Genomic DNA, 15,171 nt, shown 5'->3' on the forward strand with positions numbered 1-15,171 from the left:
TAGCCAGCCACCAGGCTAGTAAGCAGAGCAAACAGATCTGTTTTTCTTTAGTTTGTTGTTGTTATTTTTTAATGTTTTTATTTATTCTTACCTCAACAAGTATGTATTTGTGCCAGAAAGCACTTTAGGAACTACTACAGTTGACCAGAATAGAAGCAACACTAGCCCTAGTCTATTTCTATACTGTAGTATGATTATACCCTGTCCACACATACAGAGAGACCACTTACTTAATGTCCTGTCCAGGCTAAGGGGATTACCTAAGTGATTCCGCTGGTTCTTAGTCCTTTCACCAGACTGACAGCAAATGAAAAAAGGCCAGGCTAACTAGATATTTTGGTTTGCTGTATGTAGTGGAGGCTGATTTGAACACCAGCAGTTTAAAAATAACCTCCATTACTCTTCATTTTAAAAATATCTCCTTTATTATTTTGTGGTACAAAATGTTAACCTATTAAGAAACAGTTAGACATTTCCAGGATTACAGATTATTTACAAAAAATAAAATGTACTACAATTTTCTGTCATCTCAAAGGGAAATATTATTATTCCTTCATTGCAATTATCTTCAATCTTTAGAAGTGGCATGCTAGAGAAAAAGGAAAAGAAAGAAAGGAAAATAAAGTCAGTTTTACTTGTCTAATTAAAGAAGTTTGTAAAATGCTACTTAATTCTTTATAACAGTTGAAAATTTTGTTAGGTGCCTTTTTGGTAATTACACTACATGCCAAAAAGTATATCTTCTTCTAATTAGTGAATTTAGCCATTTATGTGTATCCATTGCTGACACAGGCATTTAATAGTGCACACACAGCTTCCATAGAAAAGCATCACCAACAGAATGGGACACTCTGGAGCAGCTGTGCCCGAGCCCAAGATCACTATGACCATCGTGAGTCATTGGCTAGTGGGGTATAAAGTCTCCCCAGCATTAGACTGTGGAGCAGTGAAACTGCACCATCCAGCACCTTTGAAATAAGTTGGAATTGAGTTTGTGATCCAGGACTAATCATCCAACATCAGGACTTGACCTCCCTAATGATCTTGTGGCTGAATGCAATCAAATCCCAAATTCAAAACTAAAAATCTAGTGTAGATCTCGCATAACAGTAGAGCTGTTACTGCAGGAAAGAGGGGACAAACTCCCAGTTAATAACCTTTATTTCAGAAGAAGCATTGGATGATCAAGTGTCCATAAACTTTTAAGCATATAGTGTATGACAAATACTTTGAGCAGTACATTTAAAGTTTCTTTTCAGTATCTTCTTGAAGTGTTGGGAATACCAGTGCTGTGGGGTGGGGGTGTCATTCATGTTTGTGTCATCCAGCTAAAAAAGAAAATCATGTGTTTCCTACCTTAAGTTTATCCATGAATCCTTTTTTGTGGAATCCTCCAAATGCGCGGAGCAGTTTGGGAGTTGGAGGCTTGGGTCCAAACAGTGCCAGACCTTTCTTTTTCTCTTCATCTGCTTTGGCTGCAGCTGGACCTTTGGCCTTCATCAGTTTCCTATAGGTCAAGGAAATAAGAATTGGTATTTAGTGTTGGTATTGATAATTGGCTGTATAAATGGCTTTGCATAGTCATAATGTGCAAGTCTAATCTCTTGGGGTATAACGGTACACAACATTGAAAATGCAACAATATAAAAGTACAATATAATAATGAAAAAAAGTTGTGCTTTATAGTGTCCCAATCTAATGTTCCAGCCACAAGCATATACACCGTACAGCCACTTCATGAAAACCACCTCCTTTGTTTCTTCACTCATTGTCCATTTAATCAGTTCCACTTACCATGTAAGTGCACTGTGTACTTCTACATTTACAGACTATAGTCCATCTGTTTCTATGCACACGTACACAAAGTGTTTAAAAACTCCAGCATCACTGCTGTGTCTGATCCACTTGTACCAGCACACACACATTAACATGCCACCACCGCATCAGTTTCACTGCAGTCCTGAGAATGAACCACCACCCAAACAATACCTGCTCTGTGGTGGTCCTGTGGGGGTCCTGACCATTGAAGAACAAAGTAAAAGGGGGCTAACAAAGTATGCAGAGAAACAGATGGACTACAGTCTGTAAATGTAGAACACAAAGTGCACCTATATGGTACGTGGAGCTGGTTAGATAGACAAAGAGTGTAGCTACAAGGAGGTGTACTTAACATATGGTGTATATTATCCACAAGCTAATATATTAGCCCCAATCTTACACTCACCACAATACGACAAGCAGCAATACAATTTGATACACTACGATATGTTGTATTGTTATATCCCTACTTATCTTGTTTCAGTTGAACTCACCTTCCCTTTCTGGCCAAAACTTTCTGTGACTCTGGGTAGTGAACCAGGATGTCATTGAGGTCTTTCTTATCAAGCACAAAAAGGTTGGCAAATCCATGTGCTGCCACATTAGCTGTTCTTCTGTTTCCTCCGTTAGCTGAGGACTGTAGAAGACTGGAAAGGGAGGCACAGCCTGTATTACATTTAGTAAATGTGCCTCCACCTGAACTTTACACATACATGTGCCATTGCACACACTGTAGGCCAGATACACTTACAATAGCCTCACCTGATCTCTCCAAACACACATCCTGCCTTCAGCGTCACAAATACAATCTTGTTGTCGGGCCCACCGATCACCTGCACCTCTCCAGCCTTGATGATGTACATTTCCTTACCAATGTCACCCTATAGGTCAAAATGGGTCAAGTAAACCGTATTAACACTATTAACACATTGTTCTATGAATACAAACTGAATAACTAACATGCATGAACGACTGAATGAATTAATAATTTAATGATTAAAATACACATAATATTGCACTGGTCATTACACACATTGAAGCTCTCTCAAGCTTGTTTACATTGTAATCCTCATGACATTAAACAAAAAGACATGAGAGAATAAATAGACAGTAGAAACAACATCAGTGGGTAGCAGGGTGTTTAGTTCAGCTAGATGCTTTCAGTTTGATGCTTTCTACATAAACTAATAATAATATATTGCTAAATAACCAAATTTTTTGAGCCATTTTAAATTATCTTCTGTAGGAAGTGTTTCTATCTTCTTGTCCAGTTGGATTTGAAATTAAATGGCATAATATTTGTTTAACTGCTTTTTGTGAAATCAGTGTACTCTAATCATCAAAAAAATGAATCATCATATACTTTGGCAAAGGGTTTTTAACAATTTTAGAAGTGAGCAGCATACTGTAAATAACTACTTTCCATAGTTACCTAGTTTAGTTTACCCTCCTAAGACCCAAGCCTCATTGTTAAGTGCGTTTTAAATTTTCATTGCTCTTTGTAAAACTTGTAGCACTGGCTTTAAAATTTCAGATTATGTGGCATATTATGCTGCCTTTGGTTTTGTTAGGAATCATTTTGCTTTGTGGTGACATCGTCCCACTGTCCTTGTACCACATGTTTAATGTCATTTAAAAGTATCATAGTGTGTAAGACCAAAATGCAAACCTTGGTAATTGTAACTAAATTAAACATCAAAGTATGTTTTTTTTCTTGTGTGGGCTTCAGCAGTGCAATCCGTCTTTATTTCAGAACATCAGTTCAAAATTGATAAAGTTATGTATATAGCAAAGCAAGCCAAAATGCAACGCCCTCCTGTGAGGACACAGAGGAGGGCACAAGAGGACACTGAACTCACCTTCTTACATACAAAGTCTCCAGGCAGATACACAATGGACTTCAGCCTCAGTAACATGTCCACAAGCATCTGGTTATCACATCCCTGTAACAGCATAATATGATCAGTGAGTCAGATCAGTGAGATTATACAAACCCAGTTCCAAATAAAGTTGGAACAGTATGTGAAATGCTTATAAAAACAGAAAGCAGTGATTAGTGTTTTCTATAAACCTGTATTAAATTGAAAATAGTACAAAAACACAATATTTGATGTTTTACCTTATGAACTTCATTGCTTTTTAGTTAATATATGCTCATTCTAAATTTGGTGCCTGAACACAAAGAAAGCTGGGACAGGAGCATGTTTACCATCATGTTATAAATGATCCAGTTTTGGATCCTCAGCATTGCAACCGTACAGGGCCTTTGTTAACCTAAATAAGTCACACGTTTTTAATAGGAGACTGCAGGCAGGCCAGTCCAACACTGCACTCTCTGATCATGCAGACATACTGATACTGTAACAAGTGCAGAATGTGGCTTGGTGTTGACATGTTGAAAGAAGCATTTAAGAAGGCAACATCTTGCAGATATGCAGGTTGCCCACTAATGTCCCCCACCCCCACCCCATTCCATGACCCCGGCTTTTAAACTATGTACTGGTAACAATCTCAGTGGTCCTTTTCCACTTTGGTCCAGAGAACATGACATCCATTATTTCCATAACCGATCTGATAAGTGTACTCAACAGACCACAATACACATTTCCACTGTGCATCAGTCCATTTCAGATGAGCCCAAGCCCAGAGAAGTCGGCAGCATTGCAGGACGCTGTTGATGTTTGGCTTCCACTGTGCATAGTACAGTCTTAACTTGCATTTGTGGATCCAGCGATGAACAGTGTTTATTGATAACATTTTTTCAAAGTATTCTCAAGCTCATGCAGTGGTATCCATCACTGAAGCATGTCAGTTTTTATGCAGTGCCGTCTGAGGGGTCGCAGGTAATGAGCATTCAGTTGCGATTTTCGGCCTTGTCTTATTTTCTCAGAATTCCCTGAACCTTTTGATGATATTATGGACTGTAGAGGGTGAAATAACTCCTTGCCATCCTTGGCTGAGGATCACTATTTTTAAACAGTTTGACTTCTTGCTGATGCATTTTTGGCAAAGTGGCGAGCCTTGACCCTTCCTTCCTCATACAGCACTAGTCCTTTACATATCTTGTCTTTGTACTGTCTGTATTTTATACAGACAGTATTTTATGTTTTTATTTAGATTTTACCTACTGTCCCAAGTTTTTTTGGAATTGGGTTTGTGCTATTTCAATGTATATCTTTCCACTGTCTGTCTGAATAAAGTCTTACCTTAAACAGGTCAATCTTCTGGAAAGTGGCGAGGTTGATATCCACAGCGATGGCTGTTCTCATCACGAGAGGCATTTGCTCCAGCAACTCTGACTCATCTGAGGAGCGAGTGGCAAAAAGACTCTTAGTATGTCTCACATAATGGAATTATGAAACCAGTGAAGTTTGGGAGAATCACACTCCTCCTACAATTTCACAATTACTACAATTACGCTACCTTAGACTGAAGGTATGAACTAACAAACTCCATCCAAGTGTGTGTGTTCCACATACTATATTCTGTACTCCACACACGATAACTTTAGCTATTCATTATTTTGAGCTTTAAGAAGTTATGCTATTTCCAGATGTGGCTAGTAGCATTTACTCAGTTACATGTAGATTTGAACTTTTCTGATAACGATAATACTTTTGCTTCCACTTACTTATATACTTGCGAAGAAAGAGATGTATGGGTTTAGGCCATTTTACCTACCTTCAGCTGTTTCTGTAATCTATTAAACAGAACTATTTAAGAGACTTTAAATAGTGTTTGAACATATAGGGTTAAAAAAAGATCTTACCCAGCATGCCCTGTGAATCCCAAGTGTAGTTGTACCATGTACGCACTCTATGCTGTACCAGCTTTGGAATACGATTTGTCACCATGTAGGCCACACACCCATCCATAGAGGCTCGGAAATATGTTTGACCAGCAGTGGCTGCCCCAATGACATCTCTCATCTGTAATATACCATTACATACTCAAACATCAGACTCATTACACCCACCAAATTCATACGATTGATCAGTGATTACTTTTTGGAGTTCTAAACGAGTCTAACAGTTCTGACAGTTCTAACAGTTTTACTAATAACAGCTAAACCATGTCAATGACTGCAGTTCAACAAGGGATGGAGCCTACAGTGGCTAGAATAAATCTTGAGGGCTAGCTATTGGTCAAATCTGGAGAAATGACTGCATGGACAGGGGTCTTAATCCTGCAGGAGTTCTACACCTTGTATCTTTTACCTGCCCAATTAAACTTGAGAAGACAAAGACACCAATGAAAAAGTTTGTCAACTGAAACATGATCTCAAAAACTGTGTGAGGCTCAGGAAGTCCGCCAATGTTGATCAGGGTCCGCACAGCAAAATAGTAACAGCGCAAATACCTGTAGAGAAACAAGAGCCGTTTAAACTTCTGCTGCACATGCTGAAAAACTCTTATATTCATCCTTTATCAAATCAAACAGATGCAAATCACAAATCATATGTGTGAATAAAAATTGCACAGCCAAAAATCAGTGAGAAAAAACTGAAGCAAAAAAAAAAGTGTAGAGACAAAAATGTCTACCTGACCAAGAACGATGGACAAAAAAAATGCACCAAAAAAATAGTTGGTCATCTGAAAGATTTGACCGAATAAGGTGTCTGGAAAAGGTAGTTCTGCGATCATCAACAGGGATTTCTCAGAGTAGAAGAAACATCTCAGGTAGCTATGAGAATATAAAAATCCAAAAAAAAGGCTATTGCTATCACAGCAGTTCATGGAACACCATTTGTAGTATGCTTTTGGCACTGATAGATGATATTCAGACTAAAATATTTCTTCACCATAATTTTCTGAGACTGCTTAACATAATGAAGATACATACGCGCTGCCTTCACCGCTGTAGACCCACTTGGTTTTGCCAATGCCCTGGTAGGCAGATGCCACATAGTAAAGGCAGGAGTTGAGATGGAGGATGAACAGGAGATATCCAATGGTACGAATTACTCTGATAAGAGAACCAAATAGGTCTTTAAACCAACTGGTACTGTTAGAGAAATTGGATGATATTGAAGGCCGTGTAGACTGAAACTACAAAACTGTTGATCAGTGAATGGAAATCTCATTTCATTCACAAAAACACTTCAAACACATCTAAATACTCAATGTTTTAACTTTTGGGTTACATACCGCCAGATGTAGGCCTTTGTCATGATGCCCTCGAGTCGATCACTGAACTCAAAAAAGGCCTCAAACTTAAAAAGAAAACACAGTACCAGTCAAAAGATTTGACTCATACACTCATGCACTGTAAAAATGGAACAGGACAGAAGCTGATTTGAAGTGTTTTTGAGGTTTGAATGTAAAATATTTGGTTTTATGTTTGATTAAGGTTTGATGTAAAATTTTGCTCTTGTTAATCTAAACCAACATTTTTAAGTGTATTGTTTCATTTCAGATGAGTAGAATCAGTTAATTTACATGAAGTCATTTTTTAGGTTGAACCGATGAACCGTTTCTTACAGATATAGATGATTTTTAACTATATTCCATACGTTAAAATAGTGATGAAGACGTCAACACTATGAAATAATACCTATGGATTTATGCAGTGAACAAAAACAAAATGAAACGTACCTAATGTGCAAACCCCATTTCCGAGAAAGGTGGGGACATTTTGTAAAATGCAATAAACTCATGAATCTGTAATTTGTCAGTTCTCTTGAACCTTTATTTAATTAAAAAAAAAAAAACTAAAAGAAAAGATTTCCAATATTTTCACTGATCAACTGAAATGTATTTTGTAAATAGAAACAAATTTAGAATTTGATGCCTGCAACACATTCACAAAAGTTAGGACAGAGGCATGTTTACCACTGTGTTACATCATCTTTCTTTTTATATACACTTTTTAAATATTTTGCACATTCAACAGTGGTTTCTGGCCTGGCCCTGCACAGACCTAGGTTTCATCGGATACCTTAACCTGATACCATTTCACCTGCTTATTGTGGTATGTTTCAAAACAGTGTAACTTAAATATTCTATAAACTTTTCACTCTTATTTTTCCCTGTCCCAACTTTTTGTGAGTGTGTTGCAGGCATCAAATTTTTATTTCTTTATATTTACAAAATACAAACAAGTTGGTCAGTCAAAACGTTAAAAGTCATTTCTTTGTACTTTTGTCAGTTAAATAAAGGTTCAATAGAATCAGCTAATCACAGATTCTTGTTTTTATTGTATTTTACAAAATGTTCCATTTGTACAAAATGGGTTTGTATTTTAAATTCTAGCCCCCTTTTTGCCTTGCTGCAGCTTTGCACAGTCTTAAAATTCTCTCAGACAGTCTCATTTAAGGTTGCTTAAAATTTAAAAGCTTAATTTAAAATGTTTTGGAAATATGCCTCAACTTGACTCCTTATACTTCTCTTATAAACAAGTTTTATGAACTTCAGCTTAAGACTTTGGGTCGGTGTGACTGAAATTATAAAAAATATACATTCAGTCAGGCACATCATTTTAATTTTTGGATGGTAATCTAAAATAATCATTAAAGAAAGCTACAGCGTCACATACCCTCATGATGCGGTTGGCTCTGAAGACAGACTGGAATCCAAACGGAATATACAGCAATTCCAATGGCATGATAGACAGCAGGGCATGCTTGTCAGGAAGGAATGTAGAAAAACAACAAATTAATATTACAATTACTGTTGCATTTTAATTTTCTGTATGTTATATAAGTAGTACAGTTTTATGTCTTGTTTTTACCTGAAATTTTGAGGACTCTCTGTAGTTCTTCTTAATTACAGTTCTGTCATACTGACAAAGTAGAGCAACATTTTTTTGAGGAATTAACCTGAATGATATTATATGGTGAATAGATCATACAGATTATGATATTATACCACTCATGAATTTGCTTACAACGATGTCTCCACCCTTGCAGAACTGGAGTCGTGGCTGAAAAATGACCATGTCGATGATGTAGATGAGGTCGGCTGTGACATCTAAGGTAACCCATAGAGGAATAGCGCCAGGGGTGTGATAGGGGAAGGCCATGCGAATCGGTATGAACCAGAGGTTGTAGTTGAAGGCGATCGTCACAACGCTAAGCCAAGTGATGTACCGGCGATCTAGAGATGATCAGATGAATGAGAACGAGGAATTAAAATGTAACTGAAACAGCTAAAAAGCGTGTTGCATTTAAGATCTTTTTCAAGCAGATCTACACTCAGTAGACTGTTCAGTAGTACACTGACAATGTAATGTACTTTGTGTATAATGCATGTTTAACCTGTGAATGGATCTATGGATGTGCCCAGGACTTTATCCATCCTGTCTTCAATGGGCTTCAATAGAGTTTCTATACAAGTGCATTTGATTTTTGACTTGTTCTCCTCCTTTTCTGGAGCGGCTTCTGGTTTCTTGTCATCTTTCTTTTTCTCTTCCTTCTTTTCTTCCTTCTTCTCTTCCTTCTTCTCTTCTTTCTTTTCTTCTTTCTTTTTCTCAGCTGCTTCTGCAGCTTTCTTAGCCTCCTCCTCCTTTTTGATTCTCTCCTCTTCCTCTTTTCTTTTCTTCTCCTCCTCTTGCTTTTTCAAGAAATCCTTTTTTCTCAGAACAGGTGCTGTGTTAATAAGCAATAAAAATATATATATAATACAGGCAACAAACAAACAAACAAATAAGAACAACAATAACAAAAAGAAATTATGTCGAGGTAAAAGGCTTAAATTAATATAATTGTTGATTTTCAGATCAGATGTATGTAAAGACCTTATGAAGAAGTATCAAAATTCTGAGCTTCTGGACATTTTTTGATGAGTGATTTAATTTAGAAATATTTCTAAAAGCAATTAAACCTCTCTAGAACAGCTAACTTTCATAAAGGTAGAGATCATTTTGTACTCACTGACTGGAGGGCTGCGCTCTGGGGAGGATGCATAGGGGTCTGTGATTTTCTCCTTGTACACTAGTGTTCTTTCCCGCATCCGTTTGATTATTTCTCGAAGTTGAGTATCTGAATATTTGTTTATTACAATTGGACATGGTGGAGACGGTGCTGCTTCTTCCCTAAGACAATGTTCACTGAGCTACAAGGAATGTACGTGTATCCTGAAAGAATAAAGGTAAAATACACTCACTTTTCCAGGGGAAAGGTGCATATTTGTACTTTGCATAGCTTTTTTTTTTTTAACAGAGTGTGCGGAGTCAATGCAACCTAAAAATATATATAATTATAATGGAATATGCTACATTGTTTCCTAACTAAGGGTGTGGAAGATGTAGTCTTGAAGAAACGACCTTAGTGACTTGAGGGTACAACCCGTGACGGTGTTTTCTAAGATTGTACTGTTAAAGAGGAATTCCACATTTTTTAAATTTGCATACAATAATTGGGGGGATGTAAATAGAGTCATTCAAAATGGTTTGACATGAAATGGTTCATCACCATGAATTTACCAACTCTGATTTGTTCACAGTGGTGAGAGGAACCAACAGGTGTGATGTCTGCAGCACAAATATATACATTTTATTTACCACTGCCATATTATTTAGCCTTACAATGCCCTGCATGTACCTGTTTGCTATGAATGTGTTCCCAAAAATATGTTTTAGACCAAAAGCTTATCTCAAAACTATAGTTAAACAATGAATCAGGCATCAGAAAACATATTTGTAACCATTCCACATAATAATTGTCTGTTTCTGGCATGAATCAGTTAGGAAACAATACTTTCCTGTCTGACCTTATTCTGTTGCTGGTATTACCTTGATAATACGACTTTTTAATTTTGGTTTTCATTTTAAGCAGCTAGAAGTCTCATTAATTAAACTAATCATACATTGTAAGATAATATATGATAATAGTAATAATAATAATAATAATAATAATAATAAAAATAAATCTTACAGATTTGGAGAACCTTAACAGTATCATCCAATTTACTTTTGCTAAAAAACCTGCCATAATTTAGATGACTATACAAAGCTTCCAATTCCAAATCACTCTTGCACAGTCTTGGATGCTTGTATTGTCTTTGTCTTTGTCTACCTCTGCTGGTGAAAATGTAGAACTACAACCTGTTAAGAAAACCCTGTTTTAAATGCTGTGGTGCAAGAAAGTCAGCAGATGAGAGGTAGGAGTTTTCTAAACTCTGTAACATGAATCCAGTGACACATCATTTTAATTTAAATTCTGCAGAACATAATCAAGACACACTGCCCGTTGGAGACGGGGGCAGACAACACTATCCTCCAGCAGCCAAATGAACCTCTTTGTGACAGTGAGGAATAAATATGGGGATGTGTTCTTCAATAAAATAACAACCACTGCAGGCTTTGTTTTTGTAATTTTCTCAGTCCCATCGCTTAAACTTAAGTAGCTCCCGAGAGCTTCTTAAGTCACAGGAGCTGCAAATCTCATAATCTTCTCTCTGCTCCTCACCTCAGTAATCCTTCTGCTCTCTGGCAGATACGCATAGACCCTTTGGGTAATGTTTGTGTTTGCTCAATGTGAGTCTCAAGCTCCTCTCTTTCCCTTACTCAGGTCTCCAGCCTGTGATGCTTTAATTAATTAGGCTTGATACTTTATTTAATCAGCTCCCTTAATCAAACACAGAATCTGGCCAGCGGACTCGTTTCCCTTAATCTGTGATTGATCTGATTCCTGTGGCTGTTTTGGTGGCACAGCAAATACAGAAGAAAAGCAACCAAATGTAATAAAAGCCCATTATCATTCTTCAGCAGCTACAGATGTGTAAATGAATACCAGTGGAAATTTTCCACTCTTACCCTTCAGCTGGCGGCTGGCCGTTTGCAGGGTCAGCTGGCTTCTGCTCTGGTTTTGGGGCAGGTGCAGGGGCAGGTGCTGGGGCTAGTTACAAATGAGACACAAGGGGCTTAGAGGGCTTTTATCCTGAGCTATACTGGTGTCATTCATAAAACAAATGCAACAGGCAGATGGGTCAATAATGTCTGATGGCAAGCAACTGAGCAGGTCCATGCAGGTCACACGCTGACTTACATTAGGTTTTTTAAAGGAGTCCATGAGGTATATGCTCTAGAAATGCTGCTGTCTTTTATAGAGTAATATTCAGAGTCTAATTTAGTTTAACAACCTTTGACTCACCAGGGGCTTTTTCCTCTTTATCCTCTTTCTTGGGCTCATTGTTATTCACTGCAGGCTTTTCGTCCTGTAAATTGCAACAACCGTTTGCATTGGGCAGACAGGCAGACAGACACACAGACACACAGACGGACAGACGGACGGACGGACGGACAGACAGAAAGACGGACAGACTGACAGACAGAGTTAATTTAAAGATATGGCAAAAAACAAGAGCAAAGTTGATATCTTGTAAGGTCATTATGAAGATTAGGATCATTTTCCACTCTCAAAGCCAAACAGACACTCAATTAAAGGCAGTACATGCAAGAAATACCTTCTATTTCTTCATGGTTATTCAAACAGCAGAAAGAATAGCACATTTTAGGAGCATCATTTAGATACACATGTCCAATTCTGTTCCATTGATAATCAAAGTGCTATATTTCCCAATTGTCAGCCAGTACAGCAAATGCATTCTAAACCTCTTTCTTTGTTTCATGTGTGGTTCCTGTATTTTGCTGTGGTATCTGTATTCAAAGCTCTCTCTTTGAATTCAGGAAGAGAACCTTGTTTTCTAATTAGACTTTGACATAATTTACTTCTAAACCTCATATAGTATTGAGTTAGTATGCATACAGTTCACTTTAAAATATTATTTTTGTTTACTACTGATGTTCCAGGTTTAAGTGCCAAGATGATGTAGCCTACTTTGGAGCACATCCAAAGTTGACAACACTATGTCCTATAACCATATTGTAAGTGGAGACGGCTGTCAACATTGGCAATGAAATACACAACACCTACAAGACAACACTGGAATCATTCTACTGGTGCCCACAATAAAAAGGGAAAAACTACTATACAGAGGAATCACAATTACTTAGATAAATTAAAAGAATGCTGTGGTTCATTTATTGAAGATTGGAAGCACTAACTGAATGCTCTTAGCGTAAAACAACTGCTGCAACCTACCTTTTCTGGCTGAGGTGGTGGAGCTGGAGAAGGAGCTGAAGCTGGGGCTTGAGTTGGAGCTGGAGTTGGAGCCGGTGCTGAAGCTGGGGCTGGGGCTGGGGTAGGACCCACCCCAGGACCCCTGATGATCTTCTTGAGTGTGCTGAACATGGCAGAAGCAGACTGCTTCTACTGCTGTCTGCAAGGATTTCAGGAGATCCCTTTTACACTTATCCTCTAGTTACCCCCTAAAGCAACTGTCCTCATAACATGAGGGCCTGATGCAATTAGTGCTTTTAGACCACTAATACCCACTTGTAGCACCAATCCCACAGTGTGATCTAAGGCCATGTTGATACATGCCTCTGGTCTTGGCTAAAAGGTATTTTTTCACATTCGCATTACACTAAATATTTACATTTTAGGCTTAGTAAATATATTAGTTTATGCTAACTACATAATTGTATTAAACAACTACAAATTCACCATTGTTCATCTGATAATAACGCCTTTTAATTTGACAGTTGTGCTATATAGGGAATGTGTTCTTTTTGTAGAAAAATATAGTGTGAGGAATGTTGATAGATTGTTAAAGAACTCTGGATCATTTAAGTTGAAACTCAGGTCACTTTGCTTGATTTGCGTTGCTCATAGAACCACTTACTTAATTAAACCTTATAAGCCTCTTCAGTTAAAAGGATTAGTGATGTGGTCTCATTGGGTAGTGACAGAACCTAAATACGGGCAAAAACATGATCTCGCTCAGTAAATGCCAAAATTTTATGTATGAACCTTTTCCTTTTTTTAAGTGTGTTCTTTTTTACATTAGCAAATATATAATGTAAAATATTAGGAGAAAATGGAAAAAATACCATTAGTTGTAATAAAATGTAATGGAGATTATTTTTCATTTTTCCATGACTGTTAGAAATGAGTCCAAGTTAGCTGTGTTAAGTTAGCCCAGTGAAAACCAGACCTTCTGATCAATGATGACAAAGGGATTCACACAAGATTCACAGTGGCTCAACTTAATGGAGTCTTCAAGACAAAGCGTGCTCGAAAACATGCTACAGGGTTTGTGTATGCTATGGATTTTTATATTTCGGAGTTTAGCCTGAATTTGGGAATATGCTGTACTAGTGGATCACACCTTTTTTTATTGATGCAATTATTAATATCAACAAGAGAAAAAAAAAGAAATAAACTTAGCTGAGACCAAAAAAGAGATACTAAGATAAGATCACTGCAAACGTCTCTACTAACACACATACACACAATAACACTCACAGACACATACAACAGGTATGACGTTTTAAAGCTGCACTGCACATATGCAGACAAGCCCCGCCTGCTGGCTACGATTGGTTAGTAAGTCATGCCACAAACCCAGCTGTAATAATGAGAAAAATAAATATTAATATTGGCCAAACTTGTTAACATTACTAGAAAATATTATCGCATAAGGCAAAAAAGGAAAAAAAAGGGGACTGCATAAGTTTACAGCGTCAGTTACCATAGAAACGGAAGGGCTGCTCATACACAACTAGCCAATCCTGGCGACGAATGTGGGATCATTCTAGCCAATCGTAGCGCAGGAGGGCGTGTCAAAAAAGTTTACATTATTTACAGCTGTATTTTACGTTGTTTACAAGTTTGGTTGCCATGAGAATGTAGGCCGTTAGACCACAGAAGTAATACTGAACCGCTCAAAGGGTCCAACACTGGTACCTCTACTCATCCTGCTTTCTGCCTTCACTACCTGTGCTTTATTTTGTGTTGTCTGCACTCTCGCAGGAATGCCGCTGTCAACAGCCTCGCTCAGCTCTCAGCTGCTTGACATAGGTATGATAAGTGGACACGCTAAGAAGGTAGCAGAAACATTAGCTAGCCTTCAGTCAGACCTTATTTTGTGTAAACAAACAAAATCAAGCAACACTAGCTTTATATCTTAAATAGAAAGGTATATAAAGTGTAATGAATGCAGGCGCCTTTTGCAGTTATCTTGCAAGCTTGGATGCAGTGACGTCGGGAGACTAACTGTAAGGCATTCTGTAACAGATGGGCAGAGAATAATTGGCATTAACTACTCCCAGCTGAGAGCCTTGTGCAGAATCAGCGGCCTGAGGCATGGGTAAGAAACCTGGCACACCACAGACAGACTCTTCTTATTGGATAGGCTATAGATGATTAGAGTGCTTTGGGAGTATTTTGATCATTGTTTCTGAAATACGTATGAAAGTATAAATGTATTCTCAAGACATATTCATAATATATCATGACATCATGTTAAGGCTGTCATTCTGTGCAGTGACATCTCTCGGTCTTCTGAAGAG

At 37.7% G+C, this 15,171-nt stretch overlaps 1 protein-coding gene across 1 annotated transcript; it reads right to left on the reverse strand.

Moving 5' to 3' along the window:
• Positions 1 to 568: 568 nt before the first annotated feature.
• On the reverse strand, positions 569 to 13,009 carry LOC118813131 (cyclic nucleotide-gated cation channel beta-3-like). The gene is made up of 18 exons (XM_036578302.1): positions 12,896 to 13,009; positions 11,909 to 11,972; positions 11,572 to 11,653; positions 9,689 to 9,849; positions 9,074 to 9,403; positions 8,704 to 8,912; positions 8,548 to 8,598; positions 8,353 to 8,439; positions 6,966 to 7,030; positions 6,661 to 6,783; positions 6,360 to 6,501; positions 5,588 to 5,747; positions 5,025 to 5,122; positions 3,678 to 3,761; positions 2,581 to 2,699; positions 2,313 to 2,465; positions 1,357 to 1,507; positions 569 to 589 (listed from the first exon to the last, which is right to left on the reverse strand). The coding sequence occupies exons 1-18, from the start codon at positions 13,007 to 13,009 to the stop codon at positions 569 to 571; spliced, it is 2,214 nt and encodes a 737-aa protein (XP_036434195.1).
• Positions 13,010 to 15,171: the final 2,162 nt, after the last annotated feature.

The sequence above is a fragment of the Colossoma macropomum genome, unplaced genomic scaffold (assembly GCF_904425465.1).
Source record: "Colossoma macropomum unplaced genomic scaffold, Colossoma_macropomum, whole genome shotgun sequence".
Lineage (NCBI taxonomy): Eukaryota > Metazoa > Chordata > Actinopteri > Characiformes > Serrasalmidae > Colossoma > Colossoma macropomum.

Bases quoted from the DNA above. Each gene is read 5' to 3' on its own strand.
- LOC118813131 (XM_036578302.1), bottom strand. From the start codon at position 13,009: ATGTTCAGCACACTCAAGAAGATCATCAGGGGTCCTGGGGTGGGTCCT. The intron at 2,700-3,677 runs GTGAGTTCAGTG...TTTGACCTATAG, and splicing joins GAGACTTTGTATGTAAGAAG to GGTGACATTGGTAAGGAAAT. The intron at 1,508-2,312 runs GTGAGTTCAACT...CTTGACCTATAG, and splicing joins GTTTTGGCCAGAAAGGGAAG to GAAACTGATGAAGGCCAAAG.